Raw genomic sequence first — 15,766 nt, forward strand, 5'->3', positions numbered from 1 at the left:
AGGTGAGTTTGAGACCCTTGCTCTAGAGGACGATGGCAGGATTTTTTTAGCGCTTGCCGAATGCATGAAAAAGCTATGCCTTTTTGATGAGTTTCGAGTGGTTTGACTCTAAGCTTAAGATTTCTTCCTTTTCTCTTGTGTTAGAATACTAGCACGTGTGGTGCGTTTCAAACCTGATTTCTGTGTTCAGGAACTGCAGTCTAGATTGCTCTGGGATTTCGCAAATCAAATCAAGACCTAAATGTGCGCTTTTGTATGTGTTGACGGTGTTCTCGGTGCTACGTTCTACGCCTGTTTTGAGACTTACGAGGAAATCATCAACATATCTAAAACATGCTAATATGTCAAGGTCGTTCATTTGCTGGGCCAACGTACAGTCGCCTTCTGCCAGGACAGGTCGGAGCATATTGGAGTGACACAAGAACCTATTGCAAAACCATCTCTTTGCATGTAGAAGTTGCCTTCATATTCAATTATTTGTGAATGGAGGGAAACCCTTAACAAGTCTAGAAGCACCTCTGGCCTACAGCTGCACTGGTTCTGAGACTTCATACAGCCGTACAGCTTAATTGCAGATTAACCTTTGTTTTGTTCTGCTTTGTTCGCTGCTATATATGCTTTGTTCACTTGTTCTGTGAACAATGCATATATAAGCAATGACCAAATTAATAAAGCCAATTGATAGTTTGTGCTCTTTCTGTCTACATCATTTTTTTTTCTGTGTTTGTCCGACTGTGTGTGCAACGATTCCCACCATTGTCACAAAGAGGAAGGGCTCTAAAGAGAGGGCTGTGTACTCAACTGTGTACGCAATTGGCCAAGAATGTTGTCATCCATAAGCGTTCTTGTTTCCAAAGAGGGTGGCACTGGAAACATCACACCAAGAACAAATGCCCAGGATATCTTCCATTTAGATGTGCCAGCCACTGTGGTGCAAAGTGAGTATGCCTTTGTGAATGCAAACCCTATCCAGAGGTCTTTTGCTGCCAAGGTAGAAGCTGAGACTGATGCTGAGCAAAAGAAAACGGACACGTTTGCGACTGATTTTATTGAAGGATGCCACTAATGTAAGGTGCGTGTAAACCAGTTTGCCTCCAACCGAAACGTACCAAACGAGATGCAAAAGAAGTTGCTCCTGTGATAGATACTAAGCTGACATGTGGACAGAATTTGTATCTTGTCCAGACACCTGCAGATTATTTAAAACTTGTTTAAGACATGGCACGTAACAGCCAGAATTCTTGAACGGTAAAGCACGTGAGAAAGGTAAAGAAGAAGTCTAATTCTGTCTACTGAGGGAATCATCAAGTAGGTTCCCTGTGAAATACACAGTAATCCAGACTGCCCTTATCTCTGCATTGGCAGTTCATGGGTGTACATCCTTTGAATTCACCCTTTTGTGTTTCTCGCAAGTTTACCCATTTCATAGTTCCATTCATGTGCCATTCGTTAAGCAAGTCTTAACTCTATTACTATAAATAAATCATCTGCCTGATTAGGATGTGAATGCTGTCTGCAAATTCGTCTTTCGTCTGGCATGCTTTGGTTGTGAGCAAGTCGGCTTATGGCACATGCAGTAAATGCCTGAAGGGTTCTTTAAGCTTCAATAAACTCCGTTGCATATGAACGTCTTTTCTTGAGCATCAGCACTCGTCTACATTCAGCTGCTCCATCCGGAGGTGGCATAACAATGTTGCATTGCTGCAGGTAATTTGTTATGGCAATTTTACAGGAGGATCACACTTCAATGAATGACACTCAATCTCTGTGTTTAAAGTGAGTGCAGAAGTGCTTGCGAGAGTCTTTTTCAATGGATTTGCATTTTAGTCAGTGTAGAATGGGACATGCAAGCTATACAGTCGAGTCCACTTATAACAATATTGAGGTGCCATGAAAATATCATTGTTATAACCGATTATTGTTATAAGCGGGTTATGCCGAAAATAACAAAGAAAACGTGACAAGAGCATTTAATGAGGGGAACATGATAAACAAGAGCACTTAATGAGGTATTGCCATTCGCTTCCTCTTCACTGGGGTGTCGCTTTCTGGAGAACGGTCTGCCATCGTTGTGCGCGCAATGATGTTCGCGCATGCGGAAACAGGAGGATTGAGGCAACAGTGACAACAGGCAAGGAAAACGACGCTGGTAAGCACCAGACTCGGAACACGTGCAAAGCACTGCAAACGGCGGAGCTGGAGATGTGGCCAAATTAGCGAAGAATAGGGGAGGTCGGCACAGTGCACACAGCGCTGCTGCTGCGGCGGCTTAGGCGCCCCGGTGCTTTTTCTACAGGCGGCGCACCCTCAGAATGAACTGCCCCACTGCCCTTAGAGGCACCCATCCGGTCCTCCTCCCGCTCCTCCGCGTTGCCGCGGCAGGCGAAAGCAGCAGTGGCATGCGAGCCTCTTCGATGCGCACTCACTGCGTGCGAGGCCAAGTGCGCTATCGCCTGGTCGTCGCGCGTATGCTCTCATGCCCGTTTGCGTAATAGGTGGGGTTGGGGTGGCATTGTCGCAGCGTTTTTGCATTTCTGTTTTGTTCAGGGTTGGTTCCAGTGCCCACATTTAATTGTTATAACCGATATTGCATCATGACAGCATTGTTATAAGCGGTTTATTTTGCCATAGAATACAATGAAAAGCTGACGGTGCCGTGGCTGTCCATTGTTATATCCGATATATTGTTAAAACCGGTATTGTTATAAGTGGACTCGACTGTACCTGTAATGATTTCAAAGCAGGCCTGTGCTAATAGTAGTGGTGTGGCTTGCAGAGCTGAGTGTGCGGAGTGACGGGGATGGCATGGAGTCCTTACCACGAGACATTCCAGTCCCCGTGAGGAGGCGCGAGCCAAAATTTGTGCCCTATGAGCCATACAAGGCTGCGGTCACTCCCGTACGTGAGATGGACACACGCTGCAGAACCCGGTTGGCGGCGCTGGAGATCCCCTTCCCCTTGCATCACCCGCCTGGTGGTGGTGAGGAGCCGCCCTTGCTGGCAGTGGTGCGGGAAGTGCCTGAGGGCACTCCACCTTCTCCTTCCTCCCAGGGGGCTCCCCTCGAACAGCGGCTGCACGAAGCACACCAGTGCACTCAGGATCTGCAGGAGCAGCTGCGGGTCCAGGTCGAGGTGGGTGGCAGGGCACTTCTGTTGCTGAAACGTGGCGGCTCACACTGCAGGGTGTCCATGCCAGCATTCGAGGCAGCATTTTTGGCTCGTTCTTTAGGTAGTCCAAGCTATTGTTACTCATTAACGTTCACTTATCAGTGTGATTGGGGGCCATTAAAATTCTGAAAAGATAATGCCAACAGGAATTATTTGAGTGGACGGGCTTACCGTACAAAACTTTGGGAGCGCAACAACAAATTAGGTCAGCTTTGGTTAGCACACATCATGTCACCAAAAGGTCTCGAAGGTCTGTGCTGTACCTAGAGCACATTTTGCATGGTTCATACCAAGAAAAATGCCAACTAAGATATGGTGCTTATTAGCAAATTTCAGCAGAAAACACTCGTGGTGTGTGTCCTCATTAAGGTGATATAAGGCATGGTCGAAATAGTAATGTCGCTCTAGCCAAAGTTTTGGCAAGGGCTCTTGTCTTCCTCCAGAAGGAACAATAGAGGAGGTGAGGCGGTTAATGAAGAGAGACAAAAGAAGGGGAGGGCCTTGTTTTCTTTGTTAGGTTGTGGTCAAGGGCTCATTTTTATTGTGTCCAACAGCGTAAAAAATATGTGGTCACCAGAATAAGTGGCACATATGCACCAGCAGCAAAGTACGTCTAACAGAGAAGCAACTGTTCAACTGGCTGGTTCAGTGCATTTGTTTCCTTGCCTCACAGGAGGCCTGTTGGACATGGGGTATTTCCGCGTTATGTGCCTCTCATTGGGCTCCTGTATCTCACCACAGTCTAGACCACCGCAAATTCAAGCTTAGTGAACCTCAGGTGCATGTCGGTTGTTGCCTTACACAATCTAGCATGCGCTCAGCCTTCAAAGGCGTTTAGTGCAGCACAAAAACACTTTATTGCTGTCTAACTAAACAGTAGGGGTGTGCGAATATTCGAAATTTTGAATATTTTTCAAATAGTGTTTGCTATTCGATTCGATTCGCACTGGAATTTTACTAATCGAACTATTCGAACTTCCCAAAGACAAATACAATCAACGTCCAATTGAAGGTGACCCCTTCAAATTTTCAATATGCTTCACCTCATCACAACCCCGTATTGCGGCAAAGCTGCCTTTCAAGCTTCGTTACGGTCTACAGGAAAACGCCACCCCACAAGCAGCTAGAGAGGTCTCAGGCGTCTGACCTGAGACGTCTGCAAACAGACACATTCGAATATCCCCGGCATCTGAACAGGCTGTGTCCGTCGCTCCACCCGTCACCCGGCTGTCCGTGGTGCAGGCACGACACAGCCGACATGGCACACATACTTTGGGAAGTGCGAGTGGGGTACAGTAGAACCCCGCTGTTACGTTCCTCACTGCTGCATTTTCCCGGCTGTTACGTAGTTTTCCGCCGGTCCCGGCATAGCTCCCATATGATACAATGTATTGGGAACCACGCTGTTACGTCGTAACTGTCGGACCGTTCCCGTATGATACGTCGCGAAGTGCGCTCGGAGCCGACCGAGTGACTTCCGAAGAGAGCGGCCATGGTACATTTTCACGCAGCTTGGCCTGGTTTGACCGTAATATTAGCCGCATGAGAGGCGCAAGCAACAGGATATTTCAATTGATGCAAACAAAAGCATGGCCTTCGAGATTCGTATTGCAAAGATGGCGTCTATGACGTAATTGCTCGCGAACGCAAGGCCTTCGAGATTGGAATTTACTATTGACAAAAGCATAGCCTTTGAGATTTGTATTGCACAAACATGGCGTCTATGACGTAATTGCTTGCGAAAGCAAGGCCTTCGAGATTGGCATTCACTTCTGCCATCGCGTTGGCGTAGACTCATCATCATCGTTATTTGTCGGAGGACGGGAGGAGTTTGAGCTGGTTGGAGCTCGCATGGTCGTGCGCGCAGTTCGCGGTCGGACTCGCCGCGCTGGTCGTGATTGCGTGTGCTTAGTTCTTTCATGCCTACAGCTGTTGGTGTTAAAAAAACCACATACGTTGATTACATTTCTGTGGATGAGGCCGACCCCAGCTCCGCGTTTCTATCCATCCACTAGATCACGGCTGGGCGCGCCAATTTTCGTGCTGCTCGTAAGCATTGAAATAAAATTCTGTACCACTAAATATTTTGTCATTTTTCCCGTTTTTCGGCTCTTGCGTTTCCCGTCTCTTACATTTATTTCCTACGGTCCCTTCAAAAACGTATGGGTTCTACTGTATTCGCCGCCACTACCCGGACGAAAGAGTGTGTACCCCAGGACAACTGGCTGAGCGGTGGTGAGCCGCCATTCTCAGCCCACATCTAATGGACCAAATCTGGGCTGTCCCGCGAGCCAGGGCTATCGCCGAGGACGTCGCACGATGTTCATCGGACGACGGCTCCTGGAGGCCTAGCCCGGGCCAGTGATTCCTCGTTGGACTCTAAATAATTTAAGTTCATTACCTACCTACCTCATTATGCGCAAGAGCCAAAAAGTCGTCACAAACTCATAATTTATTAAGGCGAAAGCCTTGTATGTCTGACGCGAAGCACGAAAGGCTGGCTCAAAAAATCTAGTGACCTCTCAAGCGCGAAACTGTGCGCTACCTTCGCCTTTTACGACCTTCGTGTGAAAAGGAAAAAGCAAAGCGGCGCTTGTGCGATGTAAATTGCGTGGTAAAATAGTCGCACCCGATGGCTTTGGTATTCAAGCCGTCTTAGGAGAATGCATCAGGGGCACTGTGAATCTTTTTTCTGGTTTCTAGGATATTCACGGTCCCTCGTTTCCTTCAAAGCCATCGTGCTGGGGTAGCCAAAACTTCTTTATCATATTGTCGCGTCGTCAAGACAGAGGCCGTAACGCACAGAATGATCGCGTCTTTTTTTTTCTACAATTTTTGCTTTTAAGCACATGTGAGAAGTCTGGGATGCGTGAGAAGTATTATGAAAGAAGTAAACTTACGGACCAGCCCGACCTCTACGGACTACGAACTGGCGCAGATACAGGTTGTCCTGTGATGTCATTTCCGGCTTTTATTTTTTGCACTTTGCGGAGTATCAACGTGAAATGTTTTCGCTCTAGCCAAAGTAAAATGTAATGATTAGTGATGCCGAAAATTGCGCTCAATCTGAAGAGAAAAAAAGTAAAGTAAACCGGCAAGAGATAGGCCAAGATAGATACAGTCAGGATCAAAACAAATTTAGCATTTTCCCTGACAAATCACATGATGCTTTAGAACAAGAAGAAAGATGGACGTGGAATCATGAACAACACCTTAACCACACTGATTTACGAAACAGCAAGTTGTGGGAATCGAGCGCGCCCTTCCCTTTGGCGCCTCGTTCCCCAGCTAGCGCGCGTGTTGGCCCCGCGCGGCTCGAGCGCCGGGAACCGTCGTTAATCGGCAGACCACGGCGGCAGCCCCCAGGCCTCTTTGTCTGGTGCGTGCCATGCGTCAGCTTCCCGGCGCGCGGGCACGCGTCCGGGCATGCCTCGACATGCTCACATGCTCACGCCACCAAGCTAGCTTACGTCACTGCGCAACGCCTGTCTTCATTGGCCGCCAGTGACAACCCCCTTCCCCCTTGAGCTCGCTTCTGTCTGGCGCGGGCTTGACCGGGGGACAGGGTTGCCGTTGGTGGCTACTTTGCGCCAAATTGGCTACTTTACGACCCAGTCTGGCGACAAAAATTTCAGGTTGGCGCCATGGCTACTTTCTGGCTACTTTGAACCTCTATTTTAGCGCATTCAGTAGCCATTTTTCTCATTATCTGCAGATAAAATACCAAGCAAGCCTGACGACTACCCTTTGTTTCCAAGCTTTTCTGACGCGTCAGCCAAGGCACCTGAACGCAACGCGCGGTGCGTCTGCCGAGATGGAATGATGAAGTTCTTGTTCGCCCAGTCAGTGTCTCACACCCACTATGGGGGATAGGCCATGATTTCGGTGGTTTTATGAATTTAAATAAAAATTAAGGAATTGGAAATACAACTTACAAATAAATTAAAGATGAAATTTAAGTACGCCTTTTGGCTAAGATCAAACTGACGAAGTTGCGCGCATGTTGGCAAACGCGTGCCTAGCACGCTGTTCACGCTGCCCGCCATCGATGCTGACGCTATAGTATACGAGCCAGTTTTGTAGTGCTGATGCACGGCGCGTGTTTTCGGGTGAACTTGACAGACACAGAGATCCGCTACAAAATGAAGCTGGACCGGTCATCTTCAAGCGGATATCGCTACTTGAAGCTGGTCGTGCTTGAAGTCGCAGACTTCAAGCACAACCTTCTTCTACCATTAGTATTCCTACTGACTGGCTGGCTGGAATGTTTCAATCTTACTGTCTCTCTGGCAATTACTATATCTATTCTATATAAAATGTATACAGGTGCACGGAACTTATAATATGTTCATTTATTTGCAACTTGCTTACAACTTGAAGACCAAGCATGAAGGAGAAAATAACTGTGCTCGTATGCTATTTTATTGCTGACACAAAATGGTATTATATATTGTTCAATGATAAAACCTCTTTTCATAATACCGCTTTTCTGCCATTTGGCTACAAGTTTGGCGATAAGATTAAAAGACCTGGCTACTTTGGCTACTTTTAGCTTGAATTCTGGCTCCCTTTCAAATCTACCCAACGGCAACCCTGCCGGGGGAGATGCTCTCAGGCCTTGACGAGAGGTTCACGCGCTGCTCTAGCAGGCAGCTTCTCGTTCGTGTGCTCGACTGCTGCCCTTTGTGTGATAGTCGTAGCGCCGTAGGCAAGCGTACTTGCTCGGTCTTGCGGAGTTCCCTATACGGCCTGCAAGCCCGTGAGTGTCGCACTGTGCTGCATCTTGGGTTAATAAACCCGTTGTTGTTGTTACCCTGCCTCGTGCGTGGTTTCTGCGCCGTGTCGGAGAATACGACGAACCCGGCCGCAGCGTCGTCGCACGCAGCGGCAGTGGAGAACGTCGCGTCCCTACACGGTCGCGCTCGTAGGTAAGCCTAGTGCAAACCTATCTCTACAAAGTTGAAAGTAAATCACGAAGGCAAGCATTAAGTAAACTCTCCAAAACTACAAAAATAATAAAGAAACGACAACGCATCATTATTACCAACTCCAGTGATGAAGTAGAATTAGTAGACTAGAAACTGGAACACCACTATATTAGTTGGCGAAATCATTTACTGTTGCGCTCACTCATTTTCTCTGATAATAATATCTGGGTTTAACGCGCCAAAACCACAATATTACTATGAGGCACGCCGCAGTGGAGGGCTCCGGAAATTTTGACCAGCTGGTGTTCTTTAACGTGCACTGACATCGCACAGTATAAGGGCCTCTACCACCACGCCTCCATCGAAATGCGACCGCCGCGGCCGGGGTCGAACCCACGACCTTCGGGTCACTAGCCGAGCACCGTAACCGCTACACCTCCGCGGCGGACTCTTATTTTCTCTAGTATTAGCAAAAAGGTTGCTCGTGGTGATGTTGCACGTGTCACTGGTCCCAGGAAAATTAGTAGTCAAAACAGTGCTACACTCCAAGAAAAAAAAAAGGTAAAAAAGGGGGTCACGGCAACCGACTCCCTTCGTTAATTCATTTGACCCCTTTTGGAAGGTAGAATCAGAAAATGATATTTAACTTTTATGCAAGAGTTGTCACTCTTGCAGCGCGTTTCGATCGGCGTGGCTGCCTGCCGTTCAGCGTGGTTCGCGCAGTTCACGTACGCTGCCTGGCGAGGCCGGGGCGCGACAGTGGCGGCAGCGGAAGCGGCGCCTCCTCTCCTCCTCTGCTTTCCCTGTCTCATGAAGTGCGTTGCGTGTTGTGGGAATCGAGCGCGCCCTTACCTTTGGCGCCTCGTTCTCCAGCTAGCGCTCGTGTTGGCCCCGCGTGGCTCGAGCGCCGGGAACCGCCGTTAATCGGCAGTATGGCGACCACGGCGGCAGCGCCAGGCCTCTTTGTCTGGTGCGAGCCATGCGTCAGCTTCCGGCGCGCGGGCATGCGTCCGGGCATGCCTCGACATGCTCACATGCTCACGCCACCAAGCTAGCTTACGTCACTGCGCAACGCCTGTCCTCATTGGCCGCCAGTGACAACCCCCTTCCCCCTTGAGCTCGCTTCTGTTCTGGCGCGGGCTTGCCCGCGGCAGATGCTCTCAGGCCTTGACGAGAGTGTGACGCGCTGCTGATCAGGCGGCTTCTCGTTCGTGCGTTCGACTTCGGCCCTCGTGCGTGAGTCGTCGCGCCGTAGGCAAGCGTACTTGCTCGGTCTTGCGGAGTTCCCTATACGGCCTGCAAGCCCGTGAGTGTCGCACTGGGCTGCATCTTGGGTTAATAAACCCGTTTTTGTTACCCTGCCTCGTGCGTACGTGGTTTCTGCGCCGTGTCGGAGGAAAACGACGAACCCGGCCGCAGCGTCGTCGCACGCAGCGGCAGTGGAGAACGTCGTGTCCCTACACGGTCGCGCTCGTAGGTAAGCCTAGTGCAAACCTATCTCCATAGTGTTTGGTAGTTTTAACGCGATAGCGTTAGAGAGCTCGTGTCGCAGAAATGTCGGCGTCGGTGTCGGCACCGTTGGTTGTGAGCGAAAAATCGTCCGTGACCGAAAAATCGAGAAAGATGCAAATAAAATAAACAATAAAATCTTCGGGCCCATTGAGAATCGAACCCGGGCCGTTTGCGTGGCAAGCAGGTGTCCTACCACAAAGCCACGATGTTACTTGTAGCTGCTTCGGAAAAAAACTACATAAAGGCCATGTAGTGGAAGAAGTCTCCTAATGCATTTTGTTCGACAGGTGTCACGATGAAAACGAGCCCATTCGGCGATTTGTAGGCGCATTTGGGAGGCCATCAAACTACGTCGAAAAAGACCGGGATAGTGCAGCCATTGCCGCTAAAACACACACGAACTTTCAAACAGCTCTAAAAATGGACAACTATGCCCATCTAGCGGAAAACATATCAAGCCGACGCCAGCTTTCCAGAGGATTCGTTATCAAGCAAACCGCAAACGCTAGATAATGTGCTGCCATCTGTGAGGCATTGTGAGACTCTTCATGGCCTCCAAGATGGCGAGCGCGCGGCGTATATCTTGGAGGCCATGCGACTCTTGCTTTAGATCAGAAACCTGTACCATTCGCGCGCGCGGGTGTCTGTGTGCGTGTGTGTGTGTAACAATACACATTAATAAGTATGCACTTAGTGGTTGAAGTGCGCACTAGGGGCCGGATTTCGCTATTGCGTTCAACTCTTAAAGGCGAAGCTTACGGGTCCCCCAATTTTTGTAGTTTTATGTTCGAGAAAATGTGCGCATCTTCGGTCTTCGGTTGCGCTCACGCGGAAGGCTCCGTGGAAGGGACGCTTGGAGGAGGCCATATTCACGGGAAACGTGCGCGTCTTAATAGACAATTTTAGTTGAGCGTCTGCAACAGCTCTGCGGACGCAGCCTGCCATTGCGAATACACTTTTAGTTGGGCGTACGCAGATTTTGAGCTGCGCAGTGCACGATACGTTGCGTACGCTGCAAGCGAAGCGCGCCGCAACATTTTTAGTTTACCCTGCTGTGGTACGTTTCGCTCAACGAGACAAGTCATATTCGAGATGTAATTGTTTTCGATTGCTTATCAGCGCCACCGACGTCGGAAGTATACTAGGTCCCAGTAACAACGTGGCCTCTGTGATCTGCGCGCAAGACCTCGATGGCCAGGGTAACGGCCATCAGCGTACACATCAGACCACGGCGTTGGCTGTGTACATTTTTAACGCCGTTCCGGGGAGCATTGGTAGCGCGCGTTGGCCTTTGCCGTGTACGTTCAACTTTTTTATGCGTGCAGAGCTTTGAAGCTGGGTGGACTACTAAAGAAGGGCATCTAATGAGGCACAGCCACACTGGATAGAACAATACAATACAATGCAGCTTGATTTCCAGAAATACAAACATTCTGGGGAATGCCAGTAGCTAAAAGCTGTCCCATCCTGCGCAGCCGTGAATGAGACTTAGTATTGTGCAGCAACTGGTCGTATTCAACGTATTCTTGAGTTTCTGATCTACAAGCAACACTTTCAAGGAGTTAAAGCTCGCACAACGCTCAAGGCGCGTTATGTGTCAGTTTGAATAAAAGCACGTACCAAGATTATTTTAACACGAAAGTGTTTTATGCCCGGGTCCACCACGGCTCAACTGACGTATTTCCTTCACGGATATGACGTTGTAAAATGTAAAGACTAACAGTGGGCAAAGAAAAAAAAACCAGAAGAAAAAGTTCCATCACCGGGAATCGAACTTACGACCCCTCGCTCCGCAGCGTGAAACGATTCGGCCACGGACGGCACGTTCTTCGCAATGCTAACGGCGAGCCATTTATATACATCATTTGCCGGTGGCGGTACTCGGAGATCGGCTTACAGCATGTTTTCGTTATCACTAGCGAGATGGCGCGAAGGGCTCGAAGAGCGCGCTTTAAGTTGCTGCCGTTGCGACAAGCGCCTGCCTCTACAGGGCGTGGTCGCTCGTGCGTGCGCTTATCTCGTGATCTCGGTGGTTCGTATGTCTTGCGTTGAGGAGCACGAAGGTCACTTGGCTCACTGCAGCGGCCACTTTCGCGAAAGTAGCGCGGTGCTCACGCAGAAATATGTTACAAATGTGACAGTTCGCTCTCATCCTATGTATGTTCGTTTTGTGCGTCCTTTCTGCTTGAGCAGCGCGTTGCAAGTTTCGAGCTGCTTGCCGTTCTTCGCGTGACATTACAATTTGTTGCTGTAGCATTCATTCCTTCGCCCTTGGGGCGAAAGAATGCACAACAAACGCTCAACTACGTCTGCGAAGACACGTTTCACTTTCGTGTTATACGATTCCTATGACAGATGGATCAGCCATGTTTTTTTTGTTTTTATTTTCTTTACGGGGGCATTCGCCGAGAGGCCTGACAGAGAGATTAACGCGTTCCCGCACACAACCTGTCGAAGACAGTTGCTGGAGGATTTTTGTGAGACGCCAGGCTATGTCTTCCCGCTCGTCAGCACGCTGGAACGTGCCTCTTGATTGTAGTACCTTGTCTGGCGTGGAAACATGTCCTTTCAATGTGGAGTACACACGACTTGCGTCGGGTTCGCTGTTGCTGTCTGCGTCGAAAGCCACTGCAGCCATCATGTGCTCTCGTTTCTGGTTTGTTCGAGGGTCTGGCGAGGAAAGCAACGTTTAAGCGTTGCGTTATGTACGCAGCGTCTTGTTACAGGCGTATACGCGCGCATACCTGGAATAAATACGCTACGTACTGCGCATGCGCACTTCTCTCCTGCAGCCTTGCTGCGTACGTAGGCTAGTTACGTACGCACAACTTTATAAAAGTGTCTTGCGGAATGGCTGGCAGCGTCAGTCCGCCGAGCTGTTGCGGACGCCCAACTAAAACTGTCATTGAACGGGTTGCGACCGTTATGCGCGTCCTCCCGCTATATGAGCTATGCAATAAATTATCAAGGGCGATTGTTTGCTGACTCCACAGATTGTGTCTGCACTGCTGAAGGCACAGTTTGTCGCTTTGAGATGCGGTTTCATGTAAGGCCTAATAACATTTGCAGCGATATTCAAGGTGCAGCGCGCGTCCACTCGCGGAAACGTGAAAATGTCAATCTTTGTGGGGAACACTTCGGTGTACTAAATAAATATAATGGATTTTCCTTATTAAAGACGATAGTTTGAGGCGCAGATTCAGTACGGCCCTTACAGTGCATACGCGGCATTCGGTTAAATTGGACATGCCTCGTCGGGACGCCTCGTCGGTACAATGCCGACGGCACGCGTTGCCGGGGCCACCACCGCGCACGTTTTTACCCTCCTTTCTGGTTGCTGTTATCGGGGTTTGCCTGCATCTGCGGTGACGTTATGCGTTGCAATAGAACAGCATGAGCGTACGTGGCCCTGGGGGAGGCTATGTGCAGTAATTCTATATCATTTGATATGTCTGATCTCAAGGCAGACGGCGTCCGCGCGCGTTCGGTGTCGTTCGGGCGCTCGCACACGCATGTGTTTATTTGAGTCTTTAGGGACAGATTACGTTTATAAAAGACGCGGCAAATAACCCCTAACGGCGTGCCCATGACTGCCGATGGGTGCGCTTAGGCGCCGGATATGCCGCGCAACGCCGGGCTTACTCCGGGAGCAATTTGTGATTTTACAGGAGTGATTTCATTCACGCATAGCGTGCGACTATTACAAAACGAGGTTCCCGCCTTCTTTTTTCTTAAAATTAGTTTTCGTTGAGAAATTGCTAAAAGTAAAACACTCGTGCCATAGGTGTAGTTACGGTGCGTTGCATAAAGAGCGGGTTCAAATCCAAATCATTCACTTTTATATTCACACTCATCGGGGCTCACTTACGTTCATTCTCATTTCCACTCACAGCCGTCGATACTCACATACATCGGCACTCACTCAGGTTCATACTCATGTATACTCACACTCATCAGCACTCACTCACGTTCGTACTCACTTCTACTCACTCACGTTCATACTATGTCTACTCGCACAAATGAGTACTCACTCACGTTCATTATCGTCTACTCGCACTCACTGGTGCTCACTCACGTTCATACGTCTACTCACGCTCACGATCACTCGGTCACTGTTATACTCACGCCAACTCACACTCATCGGTAGTCACTCACGTTCATAGTCGCATCCTCTTACCTTCGTCGATACTCACATTCATACTCACGTCTATTCACTTTCATGAGAGCTCACCCACGTTCACACTCACGTCTACTCACAGTCATCGGTAATCACTTACGTTATACTCATGGCAACATACAGTCATCGGTACTCACGTTCATTCTCACGTCCACTCACTGTCGGCAATACAGAACTCCCGTTAAGACGAACTCGGTTAAGACGAATTCTCGCTTATGCCGAACAACATGGGACCGTTTGTTTGGTTTCCCATAGACTCAATGCAAAAAAAAAAAAAAATTCGCTTAAGACGAACCACCTGACTGTACTCTTCTGTTAAGACGAACTTTCGCGGTGATCGACAACACTGGCGATTCTGCGAAACGAACACTGCAGTCTTGGTGGGGCAGCTAGGCGACCGAGAAAAAGCAAAAAAGAAGCGCTTTCCGGAGCAAAGACGGACGCGAAGCAAATCGCGAAAACGAAAAAGAACGGTCAGCGGATAAAGCCGGTATCCCCCTCACCCCCAGCCTGTGGGTGGGGGAGGTGCGGGCTTTATCAACAAAGAAAGCAACAAAAAGAGTAGGGGGATATACAACTTAGACCCCCAAGCCATTGCGTCCTTTTGTATTCCCCCCCTTCGGTTTCCCAGCTGGAGTACAAAGGAGAACAGAAGAACACAAGAGCTTGGGGCCCCTCTGACCTCTCAGCCGAGGTCAGAGAGGCAAACGCAAGGGGAGTGAAGGGGAAAAAAAAAGAAAAAAAAAAAGAGAGAAAGCGACAACGGGAACAAAAATTGTCTGTGCATTACAATCGAGTACGAGATTCGCTCGCTGGATTCCAAGCAAGACGGACGTGCCGGCCGCGATGTCCTGGATTACTCCTCGTACCTCTCGCTGACCGGCGCCCCGTGACGGTCTGCTCGCCCGCTATGCCGTGCGCCGCTCATCGTCGGGACCTTCTCCGTTTCGTCGATGTTGTGCACTGTGCCTCTAGCTGTGTTTCGCGGACCCGTCCCTGAACTCCCGTGACCGTTTCCCAATCTTTCCTGTCCTCTTTTCTCTTCGTTGGATGGATGTGCTCCTCTCACTTTTCTCTCTATTTTCCTACTATTCTTTTATTCCCTCCTTACCCCCCACCCCTACAAGGCACTGCGCTGTGTCGCCTATAGGCAGACAGAAATTAGGTGCCTTTTTCCTTTCCTGAATAACCACTGAAGAAGAAGAAGTACGAAACCGAAACCACGTTTGCGGCGCACTCCCGTCAGAGGGGTCAGGTACAGCGCGGTCCACTGTTAGAGGGAACACGCGATCGCGTGGCCGGCGGCCCGCGTGGCGCAAACTGGCGGCGAGATTTGTAAACGCGGCGCACGCGCATAAAGGCGTAAGGGCCGCGTTTGCCGCTGTTCGTCTGCTACAATTGCCGGCCCTGCGCTTGGCGAGCGCTGGACAGCGCTTCCGTTTTTCAGCAGTGCGATTCACGTAGCCACAACTCTTTCTGCGCCTCGTCGCGTAATCAGCAGGCAGAAAAAACTCCGGCAGACCCCACGCACTGTGGGAATCGATGCAATGCGAAGCAGCCAGCAAAGAGCTGCATACATCGCTTTGTTTATTTTTGAGCCAAATGAAATCATTCATGCCATGGCATCTAGTTCACCATATATCGCATGTTTGCCATGCACGCGTGCATGTACAATGTGGTATATACCATGCCAATGAAACGTATATTCTGGATATACTGCATGACCGGTCAATTACGTTCATCACGCACTCCTGTCATGCCGTACCAATTTTGGTATATATCCAGTTATCTAAACGGCCGGAACCATAACAGTGTCATGTAAATCATACCGTACATGACATGCATAACATAATTCGCATGTTAGGACCTGTTATTTATGTTCGTCATACATTCACATCGCACAATACCAATTTTGGTGTATATCGAACGAGCGAAATGACCGCGAGTCAACCATGACCATGGCATGTATATCATGCCACAC

At 49.3% G+C, this 15,766-nt stretch overlaps 1 protein-coding gene across 1 annotated transcript in view; it reads left to right on the forward strand.

Moving 5' to 3' along the window:
• LOC119386315 (uncharacterized) overlaps positions 1-15,766 on the forward strand; it is a 70,503-nt gene that overhangs the window by 13,520 nt on the left and 41,217 nt on the right. The window contains exon 2 of the mRNA XM_037653639.2: positions 2,777-3,132. Within this exon, the coding sequence (XP_037509567.2) occupies positions 2,777-3,132 (356 nt within the window). The remainder of the gene's footprint in view (positions 1-2,776; positions 3,133-15,766) is intronic.

This window comes from Rhipicephalus sanguineus, chromosome 3 (genome assembly GCF_013339695.2).
Source record: "Rhipicephalus sanguineus isolate Rsan-2018 chromosome 3, BIME_Rsan_1.4, whole genome shotgun sequence".
In the NCBI taxonomy this organism is placed as follows: domain Eukaryota; kingdom Metazoa; phylum Arthropoda; class Arachnida; order Ixodida; family Ixodidae; genus Rhipicephalus; species Rhipicephalus sanguineus.